Below are 27,041 nucleotides of genomic sequence, written 5' to 3'. Positions count from 1 at the left end.
CCATACCAGCTTTCTAGCTAGTTACTTATGTTCATGCAATGATTTTTAAGACCTCTGAGGGAAATTTGATTATCCCAGCAATTTATCTAATACTGTCAACATTCTCTCTGTCATATTATTCATCTTGTTTTCAGGAAAAAAATCATGTTAATTATTAAATTAATAAAGAAAAAAGACAAGTGCTGTTAGCTAATAAAATATTATCTTTTAATATCCCTAATAGAATCCAACATGAATATGGAAAAGTCTTCAGAGGTTAAATTCTTAAACTGCTATTTGTTTTAATGTGAACAGTTAAGATTGGTTCTGTAGAAAAATGGGTGGGTGGCTAAGTGACAGAATGGAAAAGCACAGGTCCTAAATCTGACAAGAGGGTGCGGATCCCAAGTTGTCTACCAGGTGACAAACGGCTGGACTCATCCAAAGCTCAGAATAGTCTGCTGTAAACCCCCACAACATCACCAACAATACATGCCTGTTCTGAGAACTTCAGATAACACCTGGGCGGCACCAAGAATGAAGTTGATGCTATTTAAGCAGTAGGCACCACACAAAGGGTTTCAGGCTGCTGGAGGATTTTTTTGGGGGTCCTCAAGTCTTATGCTGATAGAGCAAGCTCTACTGTCTTTCCAGTCTAGCAAGGAGAAAGATCTTCTACTTAAAATCATAGCCAGAGCACATCCTGGGCTCACACCCACACAGGGTGGAAGCTGAGGTCCTCACGAAGCCTGGCATGAAGACCTGTGTTTCCTTCCCACCTACACCTTCTTATACTGCATGGGGACACTGATCTCCAACTCAGCAGCTAGCCTTTGTCTCAACTTGGGCAGAGTGCCTCGAATTTAGGAATATTTCTAGTGGTATTTTCATAACATCTAGAAGTCTAAATGCACTGAATGTCTATCAACCAGTGAAAAGATTAAAATGTGGTAGAACCTGTGCCATAGAAAGTTACTCATCTTGGTGATTAAAATACTGTTGAAAAAGTACATAAGACATGGTGAGATGGATCAGTGATAAAGCCGCTGGCTGCTAAGATGCATGACCTGCATTTGAGCACCTAACCCAGATGGTGGAAGGGAGAACTGACTCCTGCAAGTTGTCCTCTGATCCCCACATGCTTACTGTATTGCGCACGCGAGTGCGTGCACACACACACACACACACACACACACACACACTGTAAACAAATAATTAAAGCAGAGAAAATATGTTACTTCTTCCTTAAGGAGGGAGGATGAGAAAATGGGAGCAGGTAGATCAAAGGATAATATTAAGTTTCTTTGGGGATGATGAGCATGTCTAAAATTAGCTTGGTGACAGCTCCACACCGTGACTGTAATAAAGCCATTGGATCACAAATGCCCAAGAAGATGTCTGACACTGAGGCCTGAGGAATCTCCTTAACTTGTCAGGCCTCGTGTTAAATGTGTCTGAATTGTTTGACATTGTTCTTCTTCAGAGAAAAGCAGCTTCTGTCTGCAGCCCTGTCTGCTTCTGTTACTATTTCCTATAGGAGAAGAGAGAGGCATTCCCGTCATCTGTATCCAGACAACATGACTAGGGAACCCTTCTTTTTGATTCTTGGTGAATGAGCCTGGGAAACAATTTCATATCACAGATTCCGACTTTGCACTCACCAGTGTCGTTTCTCCTCCTTCCCCTGCCATATCACCGTTTTTGTCCTCTGACTTTCTCTTAGTCAGATACGTACTTCTCTGAGGCACCACTTTGCACAGATGTTTTCCTTTTTTAAAAGGTGTGGGAAGAGGCCTAGTAGAATGTTATGGAAGACCCGAAGTTACCTTGATATACCTTGCTGCTTCCCCAGGCACAAAAGCAAGGGCATTAATTTGTTGAAATAATACGGGCGGCGGGCTGCTTTCTGCCACCTGGCCGCCCACACGGCTGGCTTTACCCGAAATAATTACACGGAAACTGTATTCTTTTAAACACTGCCTGGCCCATTAGTTCCAGCCTCTTACTGGCTAGCTCTTACATATTGATCTAATCCATTTCTAATAATCTGTGTAGCGCATGAGGTGGCTTACCAGGGAGGATCTTAACCTGCGTCTGTGTCCGGCAGGAGAATCATGGCGACTCCCTGACTCAGCTTTTTTCTCCCAGCATTCTGTTCTGTTTACTCCACCCACCTAAGGGTTGGCCTATCAAATGGGCCTAGGCAGTTTCTTTATTAATTAACCAACGAAAGCAACAGATTAGGAAGAAATCACTCCCACATCATTAATTTACTCTAAAGTCCCCTCAATTAAAGCCATCATTTTAGGAAAGAAAGTTTAATGCTGGCATGGTCTTCTCTCCATTTTAGGCTAATCAAATAAGAAGAAATGAGCCTTTCGTTCTGTGGGAACAACATCTCCTCATATAACATCTATTATGGTGTTCTCCAAAACCCCTGCTTTGTGGATGCGCTCAACCTGGTCCCTCATGTCTTCCTTTTGTTTATCACCTTCCCGATACTGTTCATTGGTGAGTCCTCAAACATCCTCCTCAATACTGTTCACTGGTGAGTCCTCAAACATCCTCCTCAATACTGTTCATTGGTGAGTCCTCAAACATCCTCCTCAATACTGTTCATTGGTGAGTCCTCAAACATCCTCCCCAATACTGTTCATTGGTGAGTCCTCAAACATCCTCCCCAATACTGTTCACTGGTGAGTCCTCAAATGTCCTTTGCTGTAGCACCTCACATTTCTGCCTCACTGATGGTGGAGGTTCTGTCTTATGCCGTGTTAAATTTTCCACCTTGAAAGTTGATGTGTAAGTTTGTGAAGACAGTGTGATGCTGTTTTTGTGTGTTTCAATTGTACGCACTTGCTGTAGAATATTCCACATGTAAAATGCCAGCTGTGTGGCAGCAACTCTTTCAAAGGGAGCAAGGATAATTCTGTGAGACAGAACCAAAGCATTTGTGGACTGTTTGCCTCATGCACAGAGACAGGATTGAAACTGGGCAAGACAGAGCTCCCACCTCCAGTGCAGACCACAGGAGCAGATGAACCATCTTAACTCCATCTTGTCAGCCCCTTTGCAAAAGCGCCCTGAGAACTCACCTGCTGGAGCAGCTGACTCCTGGGGAGCAGGAGGAAACAATTGCAGGGTGACACATCTGGGTCTTAAAAGGAGGAGGCTGGTACGTTGTGTCTTAAGGAGAAAGATTCTTATGGAAAGCATTTGCAAAGTTGGCTGGGTGTGGTGGCTAGGCCCTACAGTTCTAGCATCTGGGAGGCTAAGACAGGAGGCTGGCCTGAGTTGTAGTCCAGGATGGGCTATACAGTGATACTGACTCGGGAAACAAACAACAATCTTTTAACTATGCTTTATTTAACCATTTATACATGCACACAATCAGTTCTTTAGGGCAGTTATATATAATTTTAGGAGCTTCCTGCAAACAATCAAAATAGATCATTTCCCTTTCATTTTTTCCTCTTTATTTTCCTAGAGAAAAGTTTCTGTTACACAGCTCAGACATCTGAAGTTTGATATGCATCCTAGTTTGCCCTTGATCTTGAAATCCTCTTGCTTTAATCTCCTGAGTGATGTGGGGGTTCCAGGCATTGCAGCCAACCACAACTGCAAAAATTAGACCCTTTAACTTGTAAAACATTAAACCATTTTATATATAAAATGATTAAGATTAATGTAAAACTAAATATCTTGACTAATGCAAGGGGAGAAGCTTATCTGGTTAGCAATTCTACATTAGAATTCTTGTAGGGAAGTTGAGGCAGTCAGAACCATCCCTAGATGGGTGGACCTGGGCTGTCTATGAAAGGTAGCTCAACAAGCCAGTGAGTGGCAGTCCTCCTAGACTTCTGCTTCAAGATTCTAGCTTGAGTTCCTGTCCTGGCCTCTCTTGCTGAAGGACTGGAAATTGCAAGAGGAAGTAAGTGCTTCTGCCCCAGGTTTGCTTTTGGTCCGAGCGCTTATCACAGCAGCAGAAAGGAAACATCCATAGGTATCATGGAATAACATTCCAAGAGAGATGGTCTGTCATCTGGAGTACAGAGAGACCAGTGTGACACTTGGTACATTGCTAACTATGCTAAATAGATGTATAGACACCGAATGTGCTAGGAACAGAGAGTAGACACCCTGCTCAGTTTTTCCGCAGCTGTATCTTAAGCGTTGCTATGTTAATGCAAGTCTATAGTTAACAATTCACAACCCTACACACAGTTAGCCAGTGATATCCCCCACTTCAATGTCATCACAGAGGCTGACCTCTAGGATATTTAAATAGAAGGACTGATGGAATGTTCATTTATGACATTGGCCACTTAGTGTGAAAGAAGTACCACATCCTAGGGGAATGATAACATCACAGGAGAGAGACAGAACTCGCCTGCTAGAGGTGAAAGTATAAAGCACAGGAGAATATGTTAAGAAAGCTTACTTCCCAGTTGTGAGTTACATTTGGAAGTTCTAAGATGTGAATCGGGTTTTCTCACAGATTCTGTTGTCTCCCTTGGTCTACGCAGAATTTCTTGCAATATTTCCAGCAGAACCTCTCATTCATTTTTGAAGTGAACTGTCTATTTCTTTAGTCAAAATCTAGAAAGAAAGTAGAGGGCAACAAATGGAGGTGGGATTCTGGTCTAGTGTACCATAAGTGATGATATTCTCTCTACCTACAGTTTGGGGAGGAAAAACTTAAAATCTGAGCAAGAAATAATATTGATTTTAATTCTGTTGTGATCATGGTGGGAACCAGTAGTATTCTCAGTTATTCCCAAGGCTTATGTGAATGACTGAATATTTTTATTTTACCTTAATATTTTATTTTAAAGTGTGTACGTATGCATGTATACTTACGCACATGCGGATACCATGGCTGGAGCTAGTGTTATAAGCATGTGTGAGCTGGGAACCAAATTCTGGTCCTCTGTAGTATCAGTATGCAACTGCTGAACCTCTTTACAGGCCCCAGTTTCCTTAAGAAACACATAGTATGCTTGTTGAACCATGCTCATCACATTGCAGTGCAAGCATGAGGACCTGAGTTTGAATCCCTAGAACCCATATTAAAAAGATGCTCTATTGCATATCTATAATCTAGGCACTCCTGTTGCAAGACAGGGGGAGGGGGAGACAGGAAAAGTCCCAGAAGCTCACAGGTCAACCGTGACCAATAATAGACCTTTGTGTCAAACAAAGTGGAAGGTGAGGACTTCCATATGTACATCATGAGATACATGTGCTCATCTTTCCACACATGTGAACACACACACACACACACACACACACACAAATACATTCATGTGATTCAGAGTTGACTCTACAAATGAGTCCCCTATCGTACCACCAAATGTGTGGATTTTTTTGTTAGGCCCCTGGAGGGCTCAGATTTTAAAAGATTACAGATGCTGATGTTCTTTAGATATTGTAATTATTCATTTGTCTCGTTGGACAAATCAGAAGTTGAGGGTGATCAGTTATGAACACGCTGTTCTCAGAGGTGGAGAGTCATGCCTGAACAATGTACCATGTGTTAATGTGTGAGCCTCCATGGTATTGTAAATCTAACTTAAATAGTTATTTTTAACACAAAGAAAATAGACCAAAGTTTCCATTGCTGTGAGGCTCTAGTGTTTCAGGAATTTCCTCAAAGCATGCGGCATTCAGTAACATAAATTGCACTCCTGGTTATAATGACCTTTTTATTAATCATATTTTCCCCTTTTCTCTCAGGATGGGGGAGCCAAAGCTCAAAGGTGCAAATTCATCACAACACATGGCTTCATTTTCCCGGACACAATCTGAGATGGATTCTGACGTTCGCACTCCTGTTTGTCCACGTCTGTGAAATAGCAGAAGGCATTGTTTCAGACTCGTAAGTGACCCAGTTTGTTCAGTATCTTACTGGGCGCGAGCAGGCACAGAGCTGTAGCTCAGAGGACACAGTCAGACTAAGCCGGGACAGGGGATCAGATCATGACTTATTAACTGTGATAACTGCCACCCACCATACAGGAAAACCACGTTGGTTTGCTTCTAGGGTGTGTGTGTGTGTGTGTGTGTGTGTGTGTGTGTGATGCATGTTTGTTCATGTGTGTGAATGGGGTGGTACAATTTCGGTTGTCCGTCCTCATTGTCTGTTGTTTGACATGTGATTCCATTGCCATTGCATCCACCAGGCTAGCTGGCGCCCAAGGTGTCTCGGATTCACATGGCTCCTAGGAGCACTGAGCTTGTGGGTACATACATCCTGCCTGCCTTTCTACATGGGTTCTGCACTCAGCTCCACACTGTACACACTTTGCCTGCTGAACTTTCTCCCTAGTCCCTCTGTGTTTTACCTTCATTGTTGTCTGGCTGCATAATTTCTCTGATGGATAATTCCAGATCTTTGTGACTTTCCCTAAAACGTGTTTTTATACTTCTTTGTTCTCTTATTCAGAAAGTTCTATTCTTTGAAGCATTTTGATGTGTACTTTATCTTTAAAAATAGCTTTATACATACCATCTATACCACTATTAAGTATCTTTATCTTTCTATATGTCTTGATATTAATTGAATATATAACTCTAATAGCTATGAATTTATGTTTTAATATAGCCATCAATTCTCAGATGTTCTCATTATTTTTTGTAAAGAAACAGAGATGAGGCAAGCATTAATAGAGCCATAGAGACAAAGAGATTGAAGTAAAGGATGAGAGAAATTTAATATCAGAATTTGCATGAAGTCATATTTCTAGTGGAATTTTGTCCTTCTTATAAAAGAAGTTTAATTTAGGAAATTAAAAACAATGGATTTCACTTAGAAATGTAAATATAGCCTGTGAAAAATATTTTCCTCACATATTAACAGAATACACCCAAGCAATAGGAAATGCTTAAATCACAGAATGCCTTTCATTCAAATATTGATTTGGAGCCTTGTGTGGTGGCACACACCTTTAATCCCAGCACACTGGGGAAGCAGAGGCAGGCAGATCTCTGTCTGAGGCCAACTTGATCTACATAGTGAATTCCAGGATAGCTGGGGCTATATATAGAGACTCTGTCTAAAAAATAATAATAGAAACTTTTCAAGTTTAAAAAAAAAGCAAGTTCGAAAACTATTTTCCTCTCATTTCATAGGACTTCCTTTGCAACTTCCAAGTTTTCCCGTGGCAGTTAGCAAGGACTGAAACTTCCATCAGGAAGTTGCCTTTCCCATAATGCTTCGTGGTAGCTCTTTGCAGATGTGTGCTCATCTGAATTTATTATAAGAGAGGAAAATCAGAGATTCTAATGTGTGTCCTTATTTAAAGCAATTGGAGGTTTGTTTTGTCATTGATTTATTGATACCTGTTTAGAACTCCTTGGTATGTTTATACAAACACAGCCAATGCTGGCTTTAATGATTTCTTCTGCATTTGAACCATGTAGTTTGACATTGTATGTTTCTATGTGTGTATATGAAAAGAGACCAGTCCAATATTTCTTATAACCTTGGTATGTTATCAAGGAGGACTCTTCTCTTCCGGCTTCACGGTTGATGTGCGGCATGAGCGAATGAATAATGAGCATTCCGTGGTAATGGTGGAAGTTGTTTGCAGTGGTGACGGTTGGAAGTTGGTCTTAAAACCAAACAGGCAAACAGAACCAATAGAACCCTGTTTTTGTGTATTGTGAACCAATATAACTCTCCCACTTTTGAGCTGTAGACTTCTACCTACTTCTTATCCAGGCTTCTTAAAATGCTGTCTTGGTCTTGCTATGACTTCCTCAACACTAAGTTGGCCTCCCTCTTCTCTCTAACCTACCCTGAAAACTGATCTACAAGACCCAGTGAGCATGCACTACACCTTCATAGCCATATTATCACATTTTCATTGCTGATAGTCTTTCTTTCTGTTCTTTGTGTGTGTGAATTTGTTTTAGCATGTTTGTGGAAGCATATGTGTGTGCCAATGCATGTGTGTACGGGCCTGAAGCTGACACCAGGTTTCCTCCTCCATCCCTTGCCATCATTTGTATTAAGACAGGGCCTCTTCCTGAATTCTGAGCTTGTTGGAATGACTAGTCAGCCAGCTAGTTCTGGGATGACAGGCAGGCCACCGTACCATGCCCACCTGGCTTCTGGCGATCTCAACTCCAGTCCTCATACTTGCGTAGAAACACTTATCCATCTCCCCAGACTAACTTTCTGATCTCTTATAACCAAAATCTTTGTCAAATATTCTTTGCTCAGTGCAGTGAAGCAGTACTGAGGCTTTCTAATGTTCAACAAGTCAGTTGTCATCATTAGGCACCCTCGTGATCTGCATATTCTCATCGAGCTCGCTTCCTTTCTCTACTGCATGTGTAGCACCCCAGTCACATAGCTGTCTGCCCAGGAAGAGGACGTCATCTGAGTCTGCCATCATCACCTTCATACATTCACACCAGTCATTGGTCGTCTAACTCTATGGCCTTTGCCTTTGTGACCCACACTGATCAACACTGGTTCAACCTGCAGCTGACCTTTCCAAGATGTCCTGTTCCCTTCACATCACTGATGACCTTCACTGTATTACCTGCCTCTTGTGGATCATTTCCTAGTGGCCTCTCCCTCTGTGTCTTCCCTATGATGCAGAATAAATCGGCCTAAAACCCAAGTGTGACTAAGCACTAACTATTAAGCTCTTCCAGTTTTCTTCAGAGATTATTGCCTGTTACATGGTGTACAAAATCCTAAATTCTCTGGTTCAATGTTAAACTATTAAGAATTTTAAACATATTATGTGGTTTAAAGCGTCATTATATTTCCATATTCTCTGCCCTGTCTACCACAATTCTGACTGGGGAATTGGTTTTATTTTATTTATTTTATTTTTATTAGCATATATTCCTTGACCCCAGTGCTGGGTTTTATATAGACAATTGCTCCCAATGCATTATGTACTCTGACTTTAGCACCCCATCCATGGTCCGTGACCTCCCTGTGGTCTCCCTTCTCCTTTCTCCCTCTGCTCATCTCCTCCTTTCCCATAACCTCACTCTGTTTCCATGACATTTGAATACATATAGATAAATGGTGCTATATATTTATAAAGAATAGTAGGACCCACAAATGGGAGAAAATGTTGTCTTCATGCGTCTCATTTTGCTTGATATTACGTTCAGTTGCATTATCTTTATGTATTCCAGTCTCCAATGTCACTCATACTTCCTCAAATACGTCTTTCACTCTTTTGGCTCATTGTTTTTATTGCTCTGGTCATTATTACTTCAGCAGGCCTGCACTGACATGTAATTTATAGATCAATGTATAAATCCATGCATATACACACACAATGCATATACACATATACAATGATGGGTATATATGTTTTGTTGTAAGGATTCTGTTATTTCGTTGTATTTAATTAATGCTTTGTATTAGGATGAATGTTTTCAGCACAACTATGTTGTATTTGCTCACATGCTCTCTAAGAAACTACTATTGCAGTCTGACTTTGAAACATAGCTGAGTGAGTTCTCATTTGAAGGTTGCAAACACAATGAAGAACTCTCTAGAACCCTTTGCTTAGACACCGACACTGTTTTGCTCTCTTTAGGAGGCGGGCATCCAGGCACCTCCATCTTTTCATGCCAGCCGTGATGGGATTTATTGCCACCACAACGTCCATCGTGTATTATCATAACATCGAAACATCCAATTTCCCGAAATTGCTTTTAGGTAAATATTCTCACAGATTTTCTGATCATCCTCCACAAAAGAAACATCTGGTTTCTTCTCCAAATGACAAATAAATAAAGAGCAAAGGAGGTTGGGAATGGGAAGTATGGAAAACATTTTATTCTTTTGGAGTCTCCTAGTGAATGTGAGGTTGGGGATGCATTAAGGCATCCTAAGCTGTGACAATGCCATTTTCCCTCCAATAAATACCCTCTTCGATATGCTAGTGGGAGGAAGGAGAGCAATGTGCTGGCCTTGGGGACATTAAAAATCATTTTTTTGGAGGAGATATATGTTTAATGAAGGCAGAGAAAGCAAAACTGGTGTATTGCCATCTCATTGTAGTTTGGGACTGGATGACAGCATCTATGTCTCTAGTTTTTATTCCCATATGGGCCTGGATGGCAAGTTTACTTAGATCCATTTACAGTCCAAGAGTCAGGACAGTCAGGACATGGAAAGGACAGATTTCCCACTGCTTAGGAAGACTTCAGTATATTTCAGAGTGATGATGACAGTAGTTTAGAGGGAGAATGGCAAGTTTCTAGTGGAACATAGGGTTAATGAAGTTGAGTGGTCCTCAGAGGTGTTACATCCATGCTGTGTGGTGTCCATCTCTGTTGTCCTCCTCTCTTTCCTCTTCTCCACTGGGGGCCTTGGAGGACAAGAGGATTCAATGGCACACAGACCTTACCAACTCTATTGTGGTGTCACAGCCTCTGACTCCACAGGACTCATGCTCTCCTTACTGGTAAGGTCTGTGAAATGGGGACATCCCAACAGTGGCCATGGCCTCTGCTTGACTACTTATTGTGCTTTGCCACACCCATCGTGTGTTTTTTTTAATTTGATGAAAATTTACCTTATTCGGCAACATTGCAGCATATTATAGAATAACATATAAATTTAAAAAGCACTCCTTTCCATGTCCTAATTTACAATATTCAAGATTTTAAGGGAGAGTTCTAACATTTGACAATTCCTTCTTTTTTAATTATTGTTTTTATTGAGAAATATATTTTCTCCTCTCCCTTGCCTTCCTCCCTTCTCCCTTTCTACCCTCTCCACAATCCCCACACTCTCAATTTACTCAGGAGATCTTGACTTTTTCTTCTTTCCATGTAGATTGGATCCATGTATGTCTCTCTTAGGGTCCTCTTTGGATTCTAGGTTCCCCAAGGTTGTGAACTGTAGGCTGTTTTTTCTTTGTTTTATATCTAAAAGCCACTTATGAGTGAGTACATATGATATTTGTCTTTCTGGATCTGGGCTACCTTACTCAATATCCTTTATAGATCCATTTACCTGCAAATTTCAAGATGTCATTATTTTTTTCTGCTCTGTAGTACTTCATTGTGTAAATGTACCACATTTTTTAAAATCCATTCTTGGGTCAAGGGACATTTAGGTTGTTTCCAGGTTCTGGCTATTACAAATAATGCTGCTATGAACATAGTTGAGCACACGTCCTTGTGGCATGGTTAAGCATCCTTTGGGTATATACCCAAAAGTGGTATTGATGAATCTTGAGGTAGGTTGTCTCCCATTTTTCTGAAAAACTACCATACTGATATCCAAATAGGCTATACCAGTTTGCATTCCCACCAGTAATGCAGAAGTGTTCCCCTTCCCCACAACCTCTCCAGCATAAGTTGTCATCAGTGTTTTTGGTCTTGGCCATTCTTACAGGTGTAAGATGGAATCTCAGAGTTGTTTTGATTTGCATTTTCCTGATGGCTAAGGATGTTGAGCATTTCCTTAAGTGTCTTTCAGCCATTTTAGATTCCTCTGTTGAGAGTTCTATGTTTAGGTCCATACTCCATTTTTTTTATTGAATTATTTGTTCTTTTGATGAGCAATTTCTTGAGTTCTTTGCATATTTTAGAGATAAGCCATATGTCTGATATGGGGTTGGTGAAGATCTTTTCCTATTCTGTAGGCTGCCATTTTGTCTTATTGACCATGTTCTTTGCTTTACAGAAGCTTCTCAGTTTCAGGAGGTCCCATTTATTATTTCTCTCAGTGTCTGTGCTACTGGGGTTATATTTAGGACATGGTCTCCTGTGCCAATGTGTTCATGTGTACTTCCCATTTTCTCCTCTATGAGGTTCAGTGTGGTTGGTTTTATGTTGAGGTCTTTGATCCATTTGAATTTGAGTTTTGTGCATGGTGATAGATATGTGTCTATTTTCATTATTCTACATGTTGATATCCTGTTACGCCATCACCATTTGTTGACTATGCTGTCTTTTTTCATTTTATATCTTTGCTTCCTTCTCAAAAATCAGGTGTTTGTAGGTATGTGGATTGATGTTTTGTTTTTGATTCGATTCCTCCTGTCTGTTTTTTTTTTTTAAACAGTACCAGGATGTTTTCAGCATTGTAGCTCTGTAGTAGAGTTTGAACTTTAAATCTTTGAAGAAAGAAATTGATAAAGATACCAGAAAATGGAAAGATCTCTCATGCTCTTGAGTAGATAGAACTAACTTAGTAAAAATGGCAATCTTACTGAAAGCAATCAACAGCATCAATGCAATGCCCATTAAAATCCCAGCAAAATTCTTCATGGACCTCGATAGAACAATACTCAACTTCATATGGAAAAGCAAAAACACTCAGGATATCCAGAACAATCCTCTACAATAAAGGAACTTCTGGAGGCATCACTATCCTGGACTTCAAACTCTACTAAAGAATCATTTTCTAACCATCACAGCTTAGTACATAGTGGCCCTGTGAACATGTTATCTCATATAGCTCCATGTATCCCTTTGCCTTGGAGTCTTGAGACAACTTCTAAGGGCTTTCCCACCTTCTAGTGATGCCAGTAGGTTCCATTCTGATGTAGGCCTCTTGGGGAGTTCTCAGAAGTCTCCTTGCATCAGAGTGAATATTGTAGCATGCTGAAAAGATTGCAGTCAAGGGGAATAGCTCCTTGAAGCTCAGCCACTCTCTCCTGCACTGGGGTTATGGTTGTCCAGTTAGCCTCTCTGGCTCCTTTGACCTCTAGTAATAGGGAGTTGAACACTCTTCACTTCTCTTTTGGCTTATGTTGACATGATGGAACTCTTTCCAGCAGGTTGGGTTCAGAATTTTGACTCCTGTTTCTATTTCTTGCATGCATTCACAACTGAGATGAAAGCAGAGATCCTGGGCCCCTGGTAAACTTGAGGGTCCGGTGAAACTGTCAAAGTTAGAGCTACAATCACGTGTTAGTATGAGCGCAAGCTTAGCACTACCCAAGGACCTTAGATTTTATGTGGTTGCTGTGGGAAAATGCCGTTGACTACTGACCAGGAGGTTATACGAAGAAATCAAAGATACAGTAGTGCTTTATTGTCAAGAGGGTGTTGACAGTCAATATGGCTGCATAAAAAATACTCACGACTTAATACTGGGTTGCCTGACACATGGCTGGGGGAAGGGAATCTAATTAGCACAAAAGGTTCGCCAAAGCCTGAACTCTGACAAAGTCTTTCAAGTAACCACAGGAAATTTCTAATGGGAAAAAAAAAAGAAAAAGAAAGAAAGAAAGAAAAGAAAAAGAAAAATTTGAAAGCATATAATTAAGTTACAGGATACAAATGAAAAGAACATGTATAATTTAACAATGTATTTAAGGACTTGAAGTCAAAATCAGTGCACAATTGTTATGTAGGTGGGAGACAAGGCTTTGGTTTATGTCCAAAATGAGGGACTGACACAATGAAAAGACAGGGCTACTTTCCCATCATTTTAAGAGAAAGATTTGATCCCAGAAAAAAAATGCTCACTTTAAAATCATGAACTTGCAATTTGGTCCAAATACAAATTCATGATGAAAACTTCCAAACCTGCAGAAAATTGAAAGAATTATACAAGAACTGCCCAAAATTCTTCAGTTTAGGTTTCATTCTATTTGTTTCAGCACAAATCTTTATTTTTCTACTTTTTACACACATAAAGACACACACACACACACACACACACACACACACACACACACACACACGTGTTCCCTAACTGGAATTAACCTTTGTCTATAGTTCTTCCTGTGAACTAAAGTTTGCACTTCTGAAGCTAAAAGGCCTTGAACTGTTAGCTATGTGTACCCCATCAGCCCAGCACAGCATCGCCCTCAGCTGAGCATGGAGCCTCCGTCTGTCTTAGACTACCCTCACTTCCCTTCCATCTGCACAGAGACAACATCCATCCTGATTTCCTCCACCATGTGGAGGTTGGCTTGTTCTCCAGTTTCACACAGATTGATTCAAATACTCTCAACTCTTTCAATGTGGGCTTTTGCCTGTGATGTTGACGCATACCCAGACTCTTTCTGGAGTTGGGCTGTTATGACAGTAAAGGGTTATTATGAAATTTTGTGGAAATATGAGCTTGTTTCTATAGGGTAAAAACCTCCAAGAGAACTTCTGGACCATAGGGCAGGAAGAGGCATATGTCTCTATCAGTAAGAAGCCAACAGATGTTTCCCCAAAGTTGTTGAATCATTTTATATTTCCATTAACAGTCTGCTGCATCTTCAGTTCCTTGTGGACACAGACTCAGCGAAATTGGTGCACCCCATCTAGACTGGTGGGTGTATACCAGTAGCTTACTGTGGCTTTAATAAGCATCTTCCTTGGCTTCTAGTACAGAGTGTCATTTGGTGGATTTCTTGGCTGTGTCTTTGTGAGGTGTCGAGTTGGTATCCTTGCTATCTTTTTTTTTTTTTTTTTCACTGACACTAACTAGGGTTTTATTACACTTTGGCAACACGGAATTGCAGGTTCTTTTTTTTTGTTTTTTGTTTTTTTTTTATTTCTTAAATTTATTTATTTATTAAGGATTTCTGCCTCGTCCCCACAACCGCTTCCCATTTCCCTCCCCCTCCCCCGATCAAGTCCCCCCCCCCCCTCATCTGCTCGAAGAGCAATCAGGGTTCCCTGACCTGTGGGAAGCCCAAGGACTGCCCACCTCTATCCAGGTCTCGTAAGGTGAGCATTCAAACTGCCTAGGCTCCCACAAAGCCAGTACGTGCAGTAGGATCAAAAACCCACTGCAATTGTTCTTGAATTCTCAGTATTCCTCATTGTCCGCTATGTTCAGCTAGTCCGGATTTATCCCATGCTTTTTCAGACCTAGGCCAGCTGGCCTTGGTGAGATCCCAATAGAACATCCCCATTGTCTTAGTGTGTGGGTGCACCCCTCGTGGTCCTGAGTTCCTTGCTCGTGCTCCGTCTCCTTCTGCTCCTGATTTGGACCTTGAGATTTCTGTCCGGTGCTCCCATGTGGGTCTCTGTCTCTGTCTCCTTTCATCGCCTGATGAAGGTTAATATTTCTGAGGATGCCTATGTGTTTGTCTTTGGATTCACCTTATTTAGCTTCTCTAGGAACATGAATTATAGGCTCAATGCCCTTTATTTATGGCTAGAAACCAAATATGAGTGAGTACATCCCATGTTCCTCTTTTTGGGTCTGGCTTACCTCACTCAGGATAGTGTTTTCTATTTCCATCCATTTGTATGCAAAATTCAAGAAGTCCTTGTTTTTTACTGCTGAGTAATACTCTAATATGTATATATTCCATACTTTCTTCATCCATTCTTCCGTTGAAGGGCATCTAGGTTGTTTCCAGGTTCTGGCTATTACAAACAATGCTGCCATGAACATAGTTGAGCATATACTTTTGTTGTATGATAGGGCCTCTCTTGGGTATATTCCCAAGAGTGGTATTGCTGGATCCAGGGGTAGGTTGATCCCGAATTTCCTGAGAAACCGAAACACTGCTTTCCAGAGTGGTTGCACAAGTTTGCATTCCCACCAGCAATGGGTGAGTGTACCCCTTTCTCCACAACCTCTCCAGCAAAGGCTATCATTGGTGTTTTTTATTTTAAAGTGGTTGTTGTTATGTTTTGTCCTATTTTCAGTAAGTTGTGTTTTATCTTTGAGTTGTAGAAGTACTCTTCATGTATTAAATACCATGACATCATCATAATATTTTCCTCCAGGTGTGGAACATTCAAACTCATATCTTTAACTGGGTCTCCTGGTAAATAGAAAACTCTAATTTTGATGTGGTGTAGTTTATCCAATGGTTTTCTGCTGTTATCTCTTCCTATGTTTAAATCTTTACTATCTCGTGCTTTATCTGGTAAGTTTGTAGTTTTAACTTTTGTTTTGAGAATCACAATGCACTTACAATCCGAGTGCTATAAGATGCTATTAGGAGGCAAGACTCTTAATTTCACACACACGGTCATTGGTTCTAAGCAATTCCCTTTGGTATAAGCTCTCGGATAGGATAACATAAAGTTGTCCCTGGTTATCGTCCTCACAGATGGAGCTAGAGACATCTCTGCCTCCATTCCCAATGCTGGCTGTTTTCGTCTCCCATCTTGTCTAACCTGGCTAAGGAATTTCCAGTCTGCTATGGTCCTTTCTGATGGGTCTTGCTGATGTTCCTCAGGGCAGCCTTTCATCAGTTGTTCATTTTCTGATCTGTCCTGTTCTTTTTTTTTCTTTTTCTTTTTTTATTGTTCATCTGAATTCTTTTTTCCTGATAAATTTTTATTACTTTATAAATAATACCTATAAAAATTTCCACTTCCTCCCCTCCTCCCACTTCCCTCCTGCTCCCCCATTCACCCTCTCCTCCTCCCTCTCCAGTTCTAAGAGAGGGCAGGGTACCCTGCCCTGTGGGAAGCCCAACCCCCCCGCCCCATCCAGGCTTAGGAAGGTAAGCATCCAAATAGAATAGGATCTCAAAAAGCCAGTACATGCAGTAGAGACAAATCGCAGTGTCATTATCATTGGCTCCACATTCAGAGAGTCCAGTTTGATCCCATGCTCATCCAGTCCCAGTCCAGCTCTGTTTGGTGAGCTCCCATTAGTTCAAACACACTGTCTCAGTGTTCTGTCCTTTTCTACTTGCAATTCTTTCTCCAGATTTTCTCCTTTGTCCTCATTTCCATAACTTTTAAGGTGGAAACACTGATTTGGTCTCTACCTCTGCAAAATGAATGTCTAAAACAATAATCTTACTCTAAGTTTAGTTTTTCTTAATTTTTTACATAAAGTAGAATTTACATACAATGTTTTCTAGTGTGTACAGGAACTATCCTTTCACATGGATTATTAGATATACTTGGTTAAATTTCTAAGCATTTGGAGACATCTAGCTAGCTTCCCGAACAGAAAGACTCAGAGGTGACTGACCTGTTTCTGTGCGTGGCGCTCCTAATCTGTCACATACTCTCCTGAGGTCAAGGAGGCTCCAACAACGTGTGGCAAGGACAAAAATTCAAAGTCCGTTGGTCCACTGCTGACCAGCTGTCATCACTTGACCTGCGTTTGTTGAGAGAATCAGATGACATGTGCTTCGACTCACAGCACGTGGAAACTGCCAGATAAGTGGGGGCTGTTTTAAGTTGTTAAGTGTCTGTCACCCATTAAGCAACAAGCAGAAGTGAAAGGCATTGCTCTTGACTTTAAAAAAATGTAACACTTTGGTTTATTTTATTTTATTGTTTTCATTTTATGTGTACGGGTATTTTGCTGACATGGGCATATGTGGACCATGCATATACCTGAGAAAATACTGGATTTCCTGGAATTGGAATCACAGATGGTTGTGAGCTGCTACCATGTGGGTTCCAGGAATTGAACTTGGGTCCTCTGCAAGGCCAGCCAGTGCTCTTAACTGCTGAGTCATCTCTCCAACTTTGTTCTTGACATTTTCCCCGTGTGTGTGAGAAAGGGTCTCAATATGTATTTCAGGTTGACCTCAAACTTCTGATTCTCTTGCATCAGACGAGTGTTCCACCTTCTGGGGTTACAGGCATAAATCAGCATTCCCAGTTTTATTTTAAAATTTAATTACATTGTGAAATGAATACAACCATACTGTGAATGGTTCTTGTTGTTTTGTTTCCTGCATTTTTGTATTGTGTCCAGATGCCTATGCATGTTCATATATGTGTGGACACATGAATGCATAGGTGCACTCACACAAATATGCACATGTGTGTGGCTGCCTCAGGTGATGTTAGGAATCATCCTCATTGCTCTTCTCCCTTATTCACTGAGGTACAGTCTTTCCTATGATCCAAGAGTTCACCAATACAGCTGCTCTGACTAGTCAGCCTGCTCCATGGGTCCCTTGTCTCTGCCCCCTGGGTGCTGGAAATACAGGCGGGTCACTGAGACTACTCAGCACTCATGTGGGTCTAGGGATCTGAACCCCAGTCCTTGCACTGGCTGCTTATGCAATAATTGCTTTGACTGCTGAGTTATATCTCATTCCTGTTTTGATTTTATTATGCCTTTCTTCCTAATTACCAGCTCCATGGTCAGTTACTATGAAGGTATAGTCTGAAGGTGGTGAGTAGATCTTATAATGCCAAAGACTGGATAGTTTCACTGACATCAAATAATATGAGATGCTTGAGAGTGTCTAGATCTTCAGGTTTTCATTGGGCCACTCATAATTTGATTGTTGAAAAATAGACCCCTTTAAGGCTGGGTATGATGGAGCACATTTTTAATAATCCTAACACTTGGGAGGCAGAGGCAGGCAGATCTCCGTGAGTTCAAGGTCAGTCTGGTCTACGAAGCAAGTTCCAAGACAGCCAAGGCTGTTACATAGAGATACGTTGTCTCAAAAATACAAAAACCAAAACCAAAAAACCCTTTTATTGTTATTAGATTATTAGTGACATTTTTCTTCCAGCTAATATTCATCTTGAAGTTTACTTGTCTTACAATTAACATGGTTTCTCCAGGATCCTATACTTCCTAGTTTCAGGTTATATCTTTTTCCATCACTGATTCTCAACCTATTTCTAGTATTTAAGGAGGATCTCTTTAGACAGTGGATTATTTGGCCTGGTAATATCCCTTAAATTTACCCCCATATCTACATCTTCAGCTTAAAATCCCTGATATATATTGAGTGCTGAAGCCAATGTGCACCCTGTTTCAGGGAGGAAAGGGGAGTACTCTGAAGTGTTCTGACTCTGCTAAATGTTGCCCAGACTGGATTGTCTGGGGTGTTCTAGATTCATCTTTATCCCATATTCACTTGTAAGTTCCCCAGTACAGAGCAGACTACTTTCGTGTCGGCGGGGCTATAGATATCTCTTTGCTTCTCACTCACATTCATGGTATGATGCTGGCTGTGGTGGTGACGAGCTAGGTGTCTGCCCTTTTCATTCAGCTAGTCAAGGACTAGGCTGCTCTTCAGGGTCCTTGCTTGTTTCTGTGTCCTGCAGATGACTGTGCTGTTTAAATTTACTTGTTTGAGAAGCATCTCTACGTCCTTGAAGGTTAACAGTACAGCAGAAGCTCTGCTCCACAGCTATATAAATCCCATGGCGATTCCATGCCAAAAATGATCCACACACACTGGGAACTACAATGTACCTGCCTAATAAATTACACAGATACCAAGTCGTTAATTTTTTATGTAACTGAAGGTCTTAAGGAGTACACACAGACAAGCCACTTCAGAGACTGACAGAATCCTGTATGTTTCTGTTGAAATGTTAGTGAAGTTTTACATTTCCCCTTTCTCTTTCTGCAGCTTTATTCCTATATTGGGTGATGGCCTTTATTACAAAGACAATAAAGTTGGTCAAATACTGGCAGTTGGGGTGGGGAGTGTCAGATCTGCGCTTCTGCATCACAGGCGTGATGGTAATCTTGAATGGGCTGCTGATGGCTGTGGAGATCAACGTCATCCTGGTCAGAGTGAGTACCAATGGCATTTGTGTGATGACTGTCACTCAAGACCGCAGCCTTACAGACGACAGCCAAACAGGAATAAGTAGTGTTTCTGAAGAGGGGGATATGTGAAAGAAAGGATATGTGATCTATGTGTGTTACACTTAAAGAAGAAAGGGTTTACTAGCGGTAATAACAGTTGCAGAGGATTAGAGTTCATGTTCATCATGGCCAGCATGGTGGCAAACAAGTAGGAGGACAAGCAGGCAGGCAGGCATGGTACTGGAACAGTAGGTGAGAGCTTATAGACAGAGATATAGATAGATAGGTAAATAGATAGATACATAGATAGATAGATGATAGATATATAGATAGATGATAGATATATAGAAAGATAGATAGATAGATAGATAGATAGATAGATAGAAAGATAGAGACTGAGAATAGCACCAGTCTTTTGAAATTATGAAACCTACCCTCAGTGACACACCATCTTCAACAAGGCCACATCTCTTAATGCTTCCCAAACAATTTCACCACCTGAGAACCAAGTATTTACCTCTATGAGCCTGTGTATGTGTGTGTTAATGTTAATGTCTCAGAATCTGTGTGAACCAGACTCTGTTTATGCTCTCACAGGTAGTAATTGAATTATTCATCCATGACTGGTCAAAGACATGTCTGGGTTTATCAAAATATGAATCTTGAATTTGATGATTATAGAGAAGATAGTTTTCTCTATTCTTCTCATTTCCCTGATGAGAAGCAGTCTATAGTGGTAACTAGGTACATGTCCAAAATGCAGTAGTTAAAACCATAGTTAAGGCACACAGAGCCTGTGCTTTCGATTCTTCTGTACTTTCTGTTCTTAATGCTACATTGTGTGAGACACTACCAGCACTAACACAATTTTAAATATTCATTTTCTATCAAATAACTTTATGAGTAGAGAGATGCACACTGCAATGAATGTGCATAACAAACAGTAAAAATTAGCCAAACCATGTAACTCAACAATGGTGCTAAAATCTCAATGATTTGATAGAGCGATCTTCATTATATTACCCCTATCATAGGATAAAAATAAGGTTCTTTTAATGGGCTAATTAATATTTCAGGATTGTCTCCAAATGGTTTCAATATGGAATTCTGACAACTAGCTGGTTAGTCTAAGGAAAGTAAGGGAGAAACATTGCAAAGGATATTTTAGAATGCAATGGAAAGAACCATAAATTAAAACATGAGTTTTGGCTGCCTTAAACAAAAATGTGGGAAAGGTTGTGGTTTTACTTTTAGTCTGTGGAGAGAGAAGTAAGCTAATGGTCACACTGTGGAATTCTTCCTCCTGCAGAGATATGTTTTCTTCATGAATCCTCAGAAAGTGAAGCCTCCCGAAGACCTCCAGGACCTGGGTGTGAGGTTCCTCCAGCCATTTGTGAATTTACTCTCCAAAGCAACATACTGGTGGATGAACACGCTAATCATATCTGCTCACAGGAAGCCTATTGATCTGAAGGCGATTGGAAAGTTGCCGATTGCAATGAGGGCGGTGACAAATTATGTTTGCCTGAAGGATGCCTATGAAGAACAAAAGGTAATGGCATTTGTCTTCCATATCTATAACCAGAGAGGGGGGAAGAGAGGAAGAGAGAGAAAGAGAAAGAGAGAGAGAGAGAGAGAGAGAGAGAGAGAGAGAGAGAGGAGGCTCAGCAAATATGAAAGTACAAAGCTCATTAATATCTGGCCAAGGGAATATAGATTTTTTTCCCATCTGTCTCACCCAGTAGTTTGACTTCATCTTGATTACACGACCAGGGAAAAAGAGGAAGGGCTACTGGAGTAAAAAGATGTAATGATTGCTGTCTTTAGTCAGATAAGGAAGGACAGTGGGGGCACAGGTTTTCCCCTGGGACACATGCTCAAGTACACATTAAATGAGCTCAGGGTCTGGAGAGATGGCTCGGTGGTTCAGAGCACTGGCTGCTCTTCCAGAGGTCTTGGGTTTGATTCTCAGCACCTACAGAATGGCTCCTACCCATCTATCACTCCATTCCCAGGAGATCCAATGCCATCTTAAGGCTTTGGAGGGTACTGCACACACATGGTACACAAACATACAGAAGGTAAAATGACCATACACTTAAAACATAATAAGTTGAGCGACCCCATGTAACTAACTTGTTACCATAGAATATTAACAGCTCATACATTTTAATTCTTCTCAAGTATCTTGGGAATAACTTTTCTAATTATGATTAAAGTATCATATATATACTATATATCATATATATAATATGCTATATATTATAGTAGGCTTTCTCTCTGGACCACCAGCCAGCTCCCAAACAAGACATGGAGACTTATTATAAGTTATGAATGCACAGCCTTATCTTATGTTTCTCCCAGTAGTTTTTATAGCTTTATTCACCCTATTTATCTTCATCTACATTTTTCCTTGGGGCATTTACCTTTGTTTTCATTCTGTATGTCCTACTCTGTGTCTGGCTGGCTGGCTCCAGGCATCTCCCTCTCCTCTCCCTTCTCTGTTTTTGTTCTCTTCTCAAACCTACATTCCTGCTCCTCCTAGTTCTCTCTGCCCACCAATCCCATCTATCCATCAATTGCCTAGCTATTTGCTATTCCAGTTTTTTATTAGACCAATCAGGTGCCTTAGGCTTAGGCAGGTAAGGTAAAACAGCAACACAGCTTTACATAGTTAAATAAATGAGCATATACAAATGTAACAATTTTTGCCTAGTTAAACAAATACAGCATAAACAAATGCAATACTTATTTATGTAGTTAAAGTAATATCCCACAACATATGTTCATTAATAATTACCCTCTCCCTTCTTTTGGTTTCTTGAGATAGGATTTCTCTTTGTAACAGTCCTAGTTGTCCTAGAATTTGCTTTATAGATTAGGCTGGCCCTGAATTCATAGAGATCTGCCTGACTCTGCCTCCTGAGTGCTGGGATTAAAGGGATGTGCCACCAGGCCTGGCACTAAAAACCTCTGATATTTCATATTGATTATTAACAAACTGGTCCTGCAGTTCAGACTTGGAAACTATAGATATTAAAGGAGTGTCAACTCTTATTTTAAATATTATCATAAATGTCTTCAAAAGTTGACTTCTTCTAGGACTTTTTTGTGTTTTAATAATTTCCTAAAATATTAAAAATAAGTGGATATTTCATTTTAAAAATACTCTTGCGGGCTGGAGAGATGGCTCAGAGGTTAAGAGCATTGCCTGCTCTTCCAAAGGTCCTGAGTTCAATTCCCAGCAACCACATGGTGGCTCACAACCATCTGTAATGAGGTCTGGTGCCCTCTTCTGGCCTGCAGACATACACACAGACAGAATATTGTATACATAATAAATAAATAAATATTAAAAAAAATAAAAAAATAAAAATACTCTTGCTTTATTCTTTGACAAGTTCATACATGTATACAGTGCATCTCAATCCTACTTACTCCTTTGGAAATTTGAAATTTGTCCTGTTACCATTTCAAACAGTCCTGGGTGTGATGACACATAGTTGTAGATGTATTTGGTTACAACTGTCTGTAAAATGTTGGTATTCATGATGATGAGAGGGAATCTTGCATGCTGAATCAGTTAAAGAGCTATTTTTGGCAACTCTAAATGAAAATTAGCTAAGTATTTATGGTAAATAAACCTCATATATCAGAAACCTGTGTTTTGAAATTGCTATTGCAGAAGAAGGTTGCTTCGAATGGGCCTGAGTCATTTTTCTGGTTTCCCTTGAGGAAAGTATTGTATCAAAGTGTGTACATTTCTCTGCTAAAGTAAATATTTAAAATATAGACTAAAGTTACCTCAGGTTTCCTGCACAATTTCTATGTATAGCTTGAACTTGCCATGCTCATGTACTGTGAGTAAACCAGAGAAAATGAAGAAATCACTGACTCTAATGGGCAACTGAATAGGAAAGACAAATTCTATTCCATTGTGTGTGTTTGCATGCATGTGGAGGCCATATAATAGTCATAGGTTGCCTTAGGAGATTTCCATCTGTTTTTTGAGACAGGGTCTCTCAGCAGGACTCCTCTGTGAGGTATGTTGGCTGGCCAGTGAACCCCAGGGATGCCTCCCTAGTGTTAGGAATCTGAGTCGCCATGCCTGGCTTTTTTCATGTGATTTCTGATGATTGAACTCAAGTCCTCATTCTTTTAAGGCAAGTGGTTTACCAGCTAAACTATCCCCCAGCCTTTTATTCCATTGAGTTGTCTTCATTGCCACCATAGACAGTCAGGCCTTAAAGTCTTAACAAAAGATGGCCAATGTGTGATTCAATGCTTACTTTGAGCATGTATCCATTTTTCCTTTTTCAAACACAAGTCTCCAACAATTTAAAAAGGAACTGACTACCACTCTTCATGAAGCTAAGAAAATGTGAAAGATAAATCAGGGGAGATCATCTATTTTAGCTTACGGGATTATGACTGGGAATCTTTTATGAATACAAAATTCAAACATATTTGAATATTCAAACATGTGAGCCTAGGGTGCCATTTTATTCAAATCTCTATAATATGTATGTGTGTGGACACTTGCACTCAATAGCTTATATGTAGAGATCAGGGGACAATTTGTAGGAGTGGATCCTGGGGATTGATCTCAGGTCACCAGGCTTGGTGGCAGGCACCTTACCTCACTGAACCATCTTGTCTATCCCCCTCACAGTATTTTTGAAAGAAAATACATGGTTGGAGCCTCATAACACCTTACCTTATCTCTCATCTTCTTGTTTTTTATATGATTTTCTTTGGTTATATTCATGACTGATACATATTTTCCAAGCTCAACAGAACTAGATATGAATTTGTCCATAAGAATCCCCTGTCATCCCTTGACAGCTAAAAATAATGCAGAGATATAGAAGAACTAGCTTATATACTATGTTGTATCTGTTTTCATTGTGGAGGGTCTGATAGCTACTACCTTTATAAGATTCAAGGATGCAGAATTTCCTATGTTGCACTGAAATTTCCTCAATTATTTTTAGGTCTTTACAATATCATTGGGATTTCAGAAAGCACATCACTGTTAGTTGTTGCTTCATGGTTTTACTTGGGTCTCTTGTTTGTTTCAGAAAAAAGTTGCAGACCATCCAAATCGAACCCCATCCATATGGCTGGCCATGTACAGAGCTTTTGGGAGACCAATCTTGCTGAGTAGCACGTTCCGATACTTAGCTGACTTGCTGGGGTTTGCTGGTCCTCTCTGTATTTCTGGAATAGTCCAGAGTGTGAATGAAATCAAGAACAAGACAAATAGCACAGCAGGAGTAAGTTCATGTTTTTTCTTTTTATTATTTAGTTTGTGTTTACATTAGTTGCTTTTTATTGCTATGAAGACACTGTGACAAGGGAAACCCATAGAAGATAGAGTTTGTCGGATGATTATAGTTCCAGAGGGCTAGACTCTGTGACCATCACGAGACCATCATGATGGCAGCAGACAGGCAGGCATGGTGTTGGAGCAGTAGCCGAGAGCTAACATCTTGATCCACAAATATGAGGCAGAGAAATGCATAACCGGGAATGTCATGTTATTGAAACCTGAAAGACTGCTCTCTATGACACAGCTCCTCTATCTAGGCCACACCTCCTAATCCTTCCTGAGCAGTTCCACAAACTAGGGTCAAGTATTCGAACATAGGAGCCTATGGGGTACATTGTTACTCAGGTCACTACAGTGTGTATGTGTGTGGACATGTGAACGACATAGCTAACATGTGGAAATCAGAGGACAAGTCATGGGAGTAGAGTGTGTTCTCTCTTTCCATCATGTGGTTCTGGGGGATTGGTCTCAGGTCATCAGTCTTGGTGGCAAGCACCTTTATTCTCTGGGCCATCTTGCCTGCCCTGCTCACAGTACTTTTGAAAAGAAATACATTATTGGATGATTACATTGCAATTGCCACTTTATTAATGTAGTAATATGAGAAATTCAAGCAAGCTTTTTTTTAATAGAGAAAATGAATGTTTAAGTAAAACTAATAATTTTCCTTTTAGAGAAAATTATATATATTGTATGAATGTAACTACCCATTAAAATTATTATTCCTAAGAATTGGAGCTTATAAATATTTCAAAATCACCCTTCATGAGTAAGGAACTTTTTGCAAAAATTTCACATTAGTAATTTTACTTGATTTTTATAGTAATCTTTAAATAGGATGTGAGGGCACTAAGTCACTGTTTCAAAGCTCTGTGGCAACAGCATGAGCAATGTGGTTTTTAATAGTGTGTATTCTTCTTTGCTGGTGTGTGTGTGTGTGTGTGTGTGTGTGTGTGTGTGTGTGCATGTGTATTTTCAGGTGAGTATGTATGTGTGTATGTGTGAGTGTGTGTGTAGACCAGAGGTTGACATTGGGTGTTCTACTCAATCATTCTTCCACCTTAATGCTTTTCGAGACAAGCTTATCACTGAGTTTGGAGTTAAATTTGACTAAAACTGGGTGGCCACTGAGCCCTAGTGAGCCTCCTGTCTCCATTTTCCTGTCAGGAAAGGGCTTGATACCTAAGCATAAGGAACTAGGTTCTTTTATTCAGTAGCTGTGAAGAAAAATCCAGGCTTAACAGCCCACACCTGAACTGCAGGGCTAAGAGAATGGAGTCGGGGTAAGAGTGGGGGGTCACATGCCTGAACTAGGGCTGGGAGAATGGAGATGGGATAGGAGCGGGGGTTCACATGCCTGAACTAGGGCTGGGAGAATGGAGTCGGGGTAGGAGTGGAGGTTCACATGCCTGAACTAGGACTGGGAAAATGGAGATGGGTTAGGAGCGGGGGTTCACATGCCTGAAATAGGGCTCGGAAAATGGAGTTGGGATAGGAGTGGAGGTTCACATGCCCTGAACAAGGGTTGGGAGAATGGAGTCGGGGTAGGAGTGGGGGTTCACATGCCTGAACTAGGGCTGGGAGAATGGAGATGGGATAGGAGCGGGGGTTCACATGCCTGAACTAAGACTGGGAGAATGGAGTTGGGGTAGGAGTGGAGGTTCACATGCCTGAACTAGGACTGGGAAAATGGAGTTGGGATAGGAGTGGAGGTTCACATGCCCTGAACAAGGGTTGGGAGAATGGAGTCGGGGTAGGAGTGGGGGTTCACATGCCTGAATTAGGGCTGGGAGAATGGAGTTGGGGTAGGAGTCAAGGTTCAAATGCTGAAGACAGATGAAGAAGCCAATAGAAGTAAAAATCTTACTAATTAAAAAAAAACACTTTATTAAATTAGGTGGTGGTGGCTCACACCTTTAATCCCAGCACTCAGGAAGCAGAGGCAGGCAGATCTCTATGAGTTTGAGACCAGCCTGGTCTACAAAGCTAGTTCCAGGACAGGCATCAAAGCTACACAGAGAAACCCTAACTCAAAGAACCAAAACCAACCAACCAGCCAAACAAATAAATACACTTTACTGAAATCCCCTCACAAACAGCAGCCTCACATATTTAGCTCCAGTTCGTCATCTGAACAAATGCTTGCTTGCCTAGTCCCTAACTCCATCCATCTCCGCAAACTTCGCTGCAGTTAGAACGGCCGTTCTGAAGCCACAAAATTTGCTTACGGTTTTACACTTTGCCTCCAATTACATGTTCATTCACTTATTAACCACAATAAAAGGAGGAGGA

General features: G+C 40.7%; 1 protein-coding gene across 4 annotated transcripts in view; it reads left to right on the top strand.

The window, feature by feature from the left end:
• Positions 1 to 27,041, top strand: part of Abcc9 (ATP binding cassette subfamily C member 9) — a 138,113-nt gene that overhangs the window by 2,478 nt on the left and 108,594 nt on the right. For all 4 annotated transcript variants that reach the window (XM_041633954.1, XM_041633944.1, XM_041633961.1 and 1 more), the window contains exons 3-8: positions 2,330 to 2,490; positions 5,716 to 5,857; positions 9,555 to 9,676; positions 19,236 to 19,402; positions 20,727 to 20,969; positions 24,499 to 24,693. In XM_041633954.1, coding sequence (XP_041489888.1) covers positions 2,349 to 2,490; positions 5,716 to 5,857; positions 9,555 to 9,676; positions 19,236 to 19,402; positions 20,727 to 20,969; positions 24,499 to 24,693 — 1,011 coding nt within the window. In that variant the 5' untranslated portion in view covers positions 2,330 to 2,348. The remainder of the gene's footprint in view (positions 1 to 2,329; positions 2,491 to 5,715; positions 5,858 to 9,554; positions 9,677 to 19,235; positions 19,403 to 20,726; positions 20,970 to 24,498; positions 24,694 to 27,041) is intronic.

Source organism: Microtus oregoni, unplaced genomic scaffold (assembly GCF_018167655.1).
Source record: "Microtus oregoni isolate MIOR12 unplaced genomic scaffold, Mior012 000002F_ref0000024, whole genome shotgun sequence".
In the NCBI taxonomy this organism is placed as follows: domain Eukaryota; kingdom Metazoa; phylum Chordata; class Mammalia; order Rodentia; family Cricetidae; genus Microtus; species Microtus oregoni.
The sequence above is the reverse complement of the archived record's forward strand: the minus strand, read 5'-3'. Positions and strand labels throughout refer to the sequence as shown.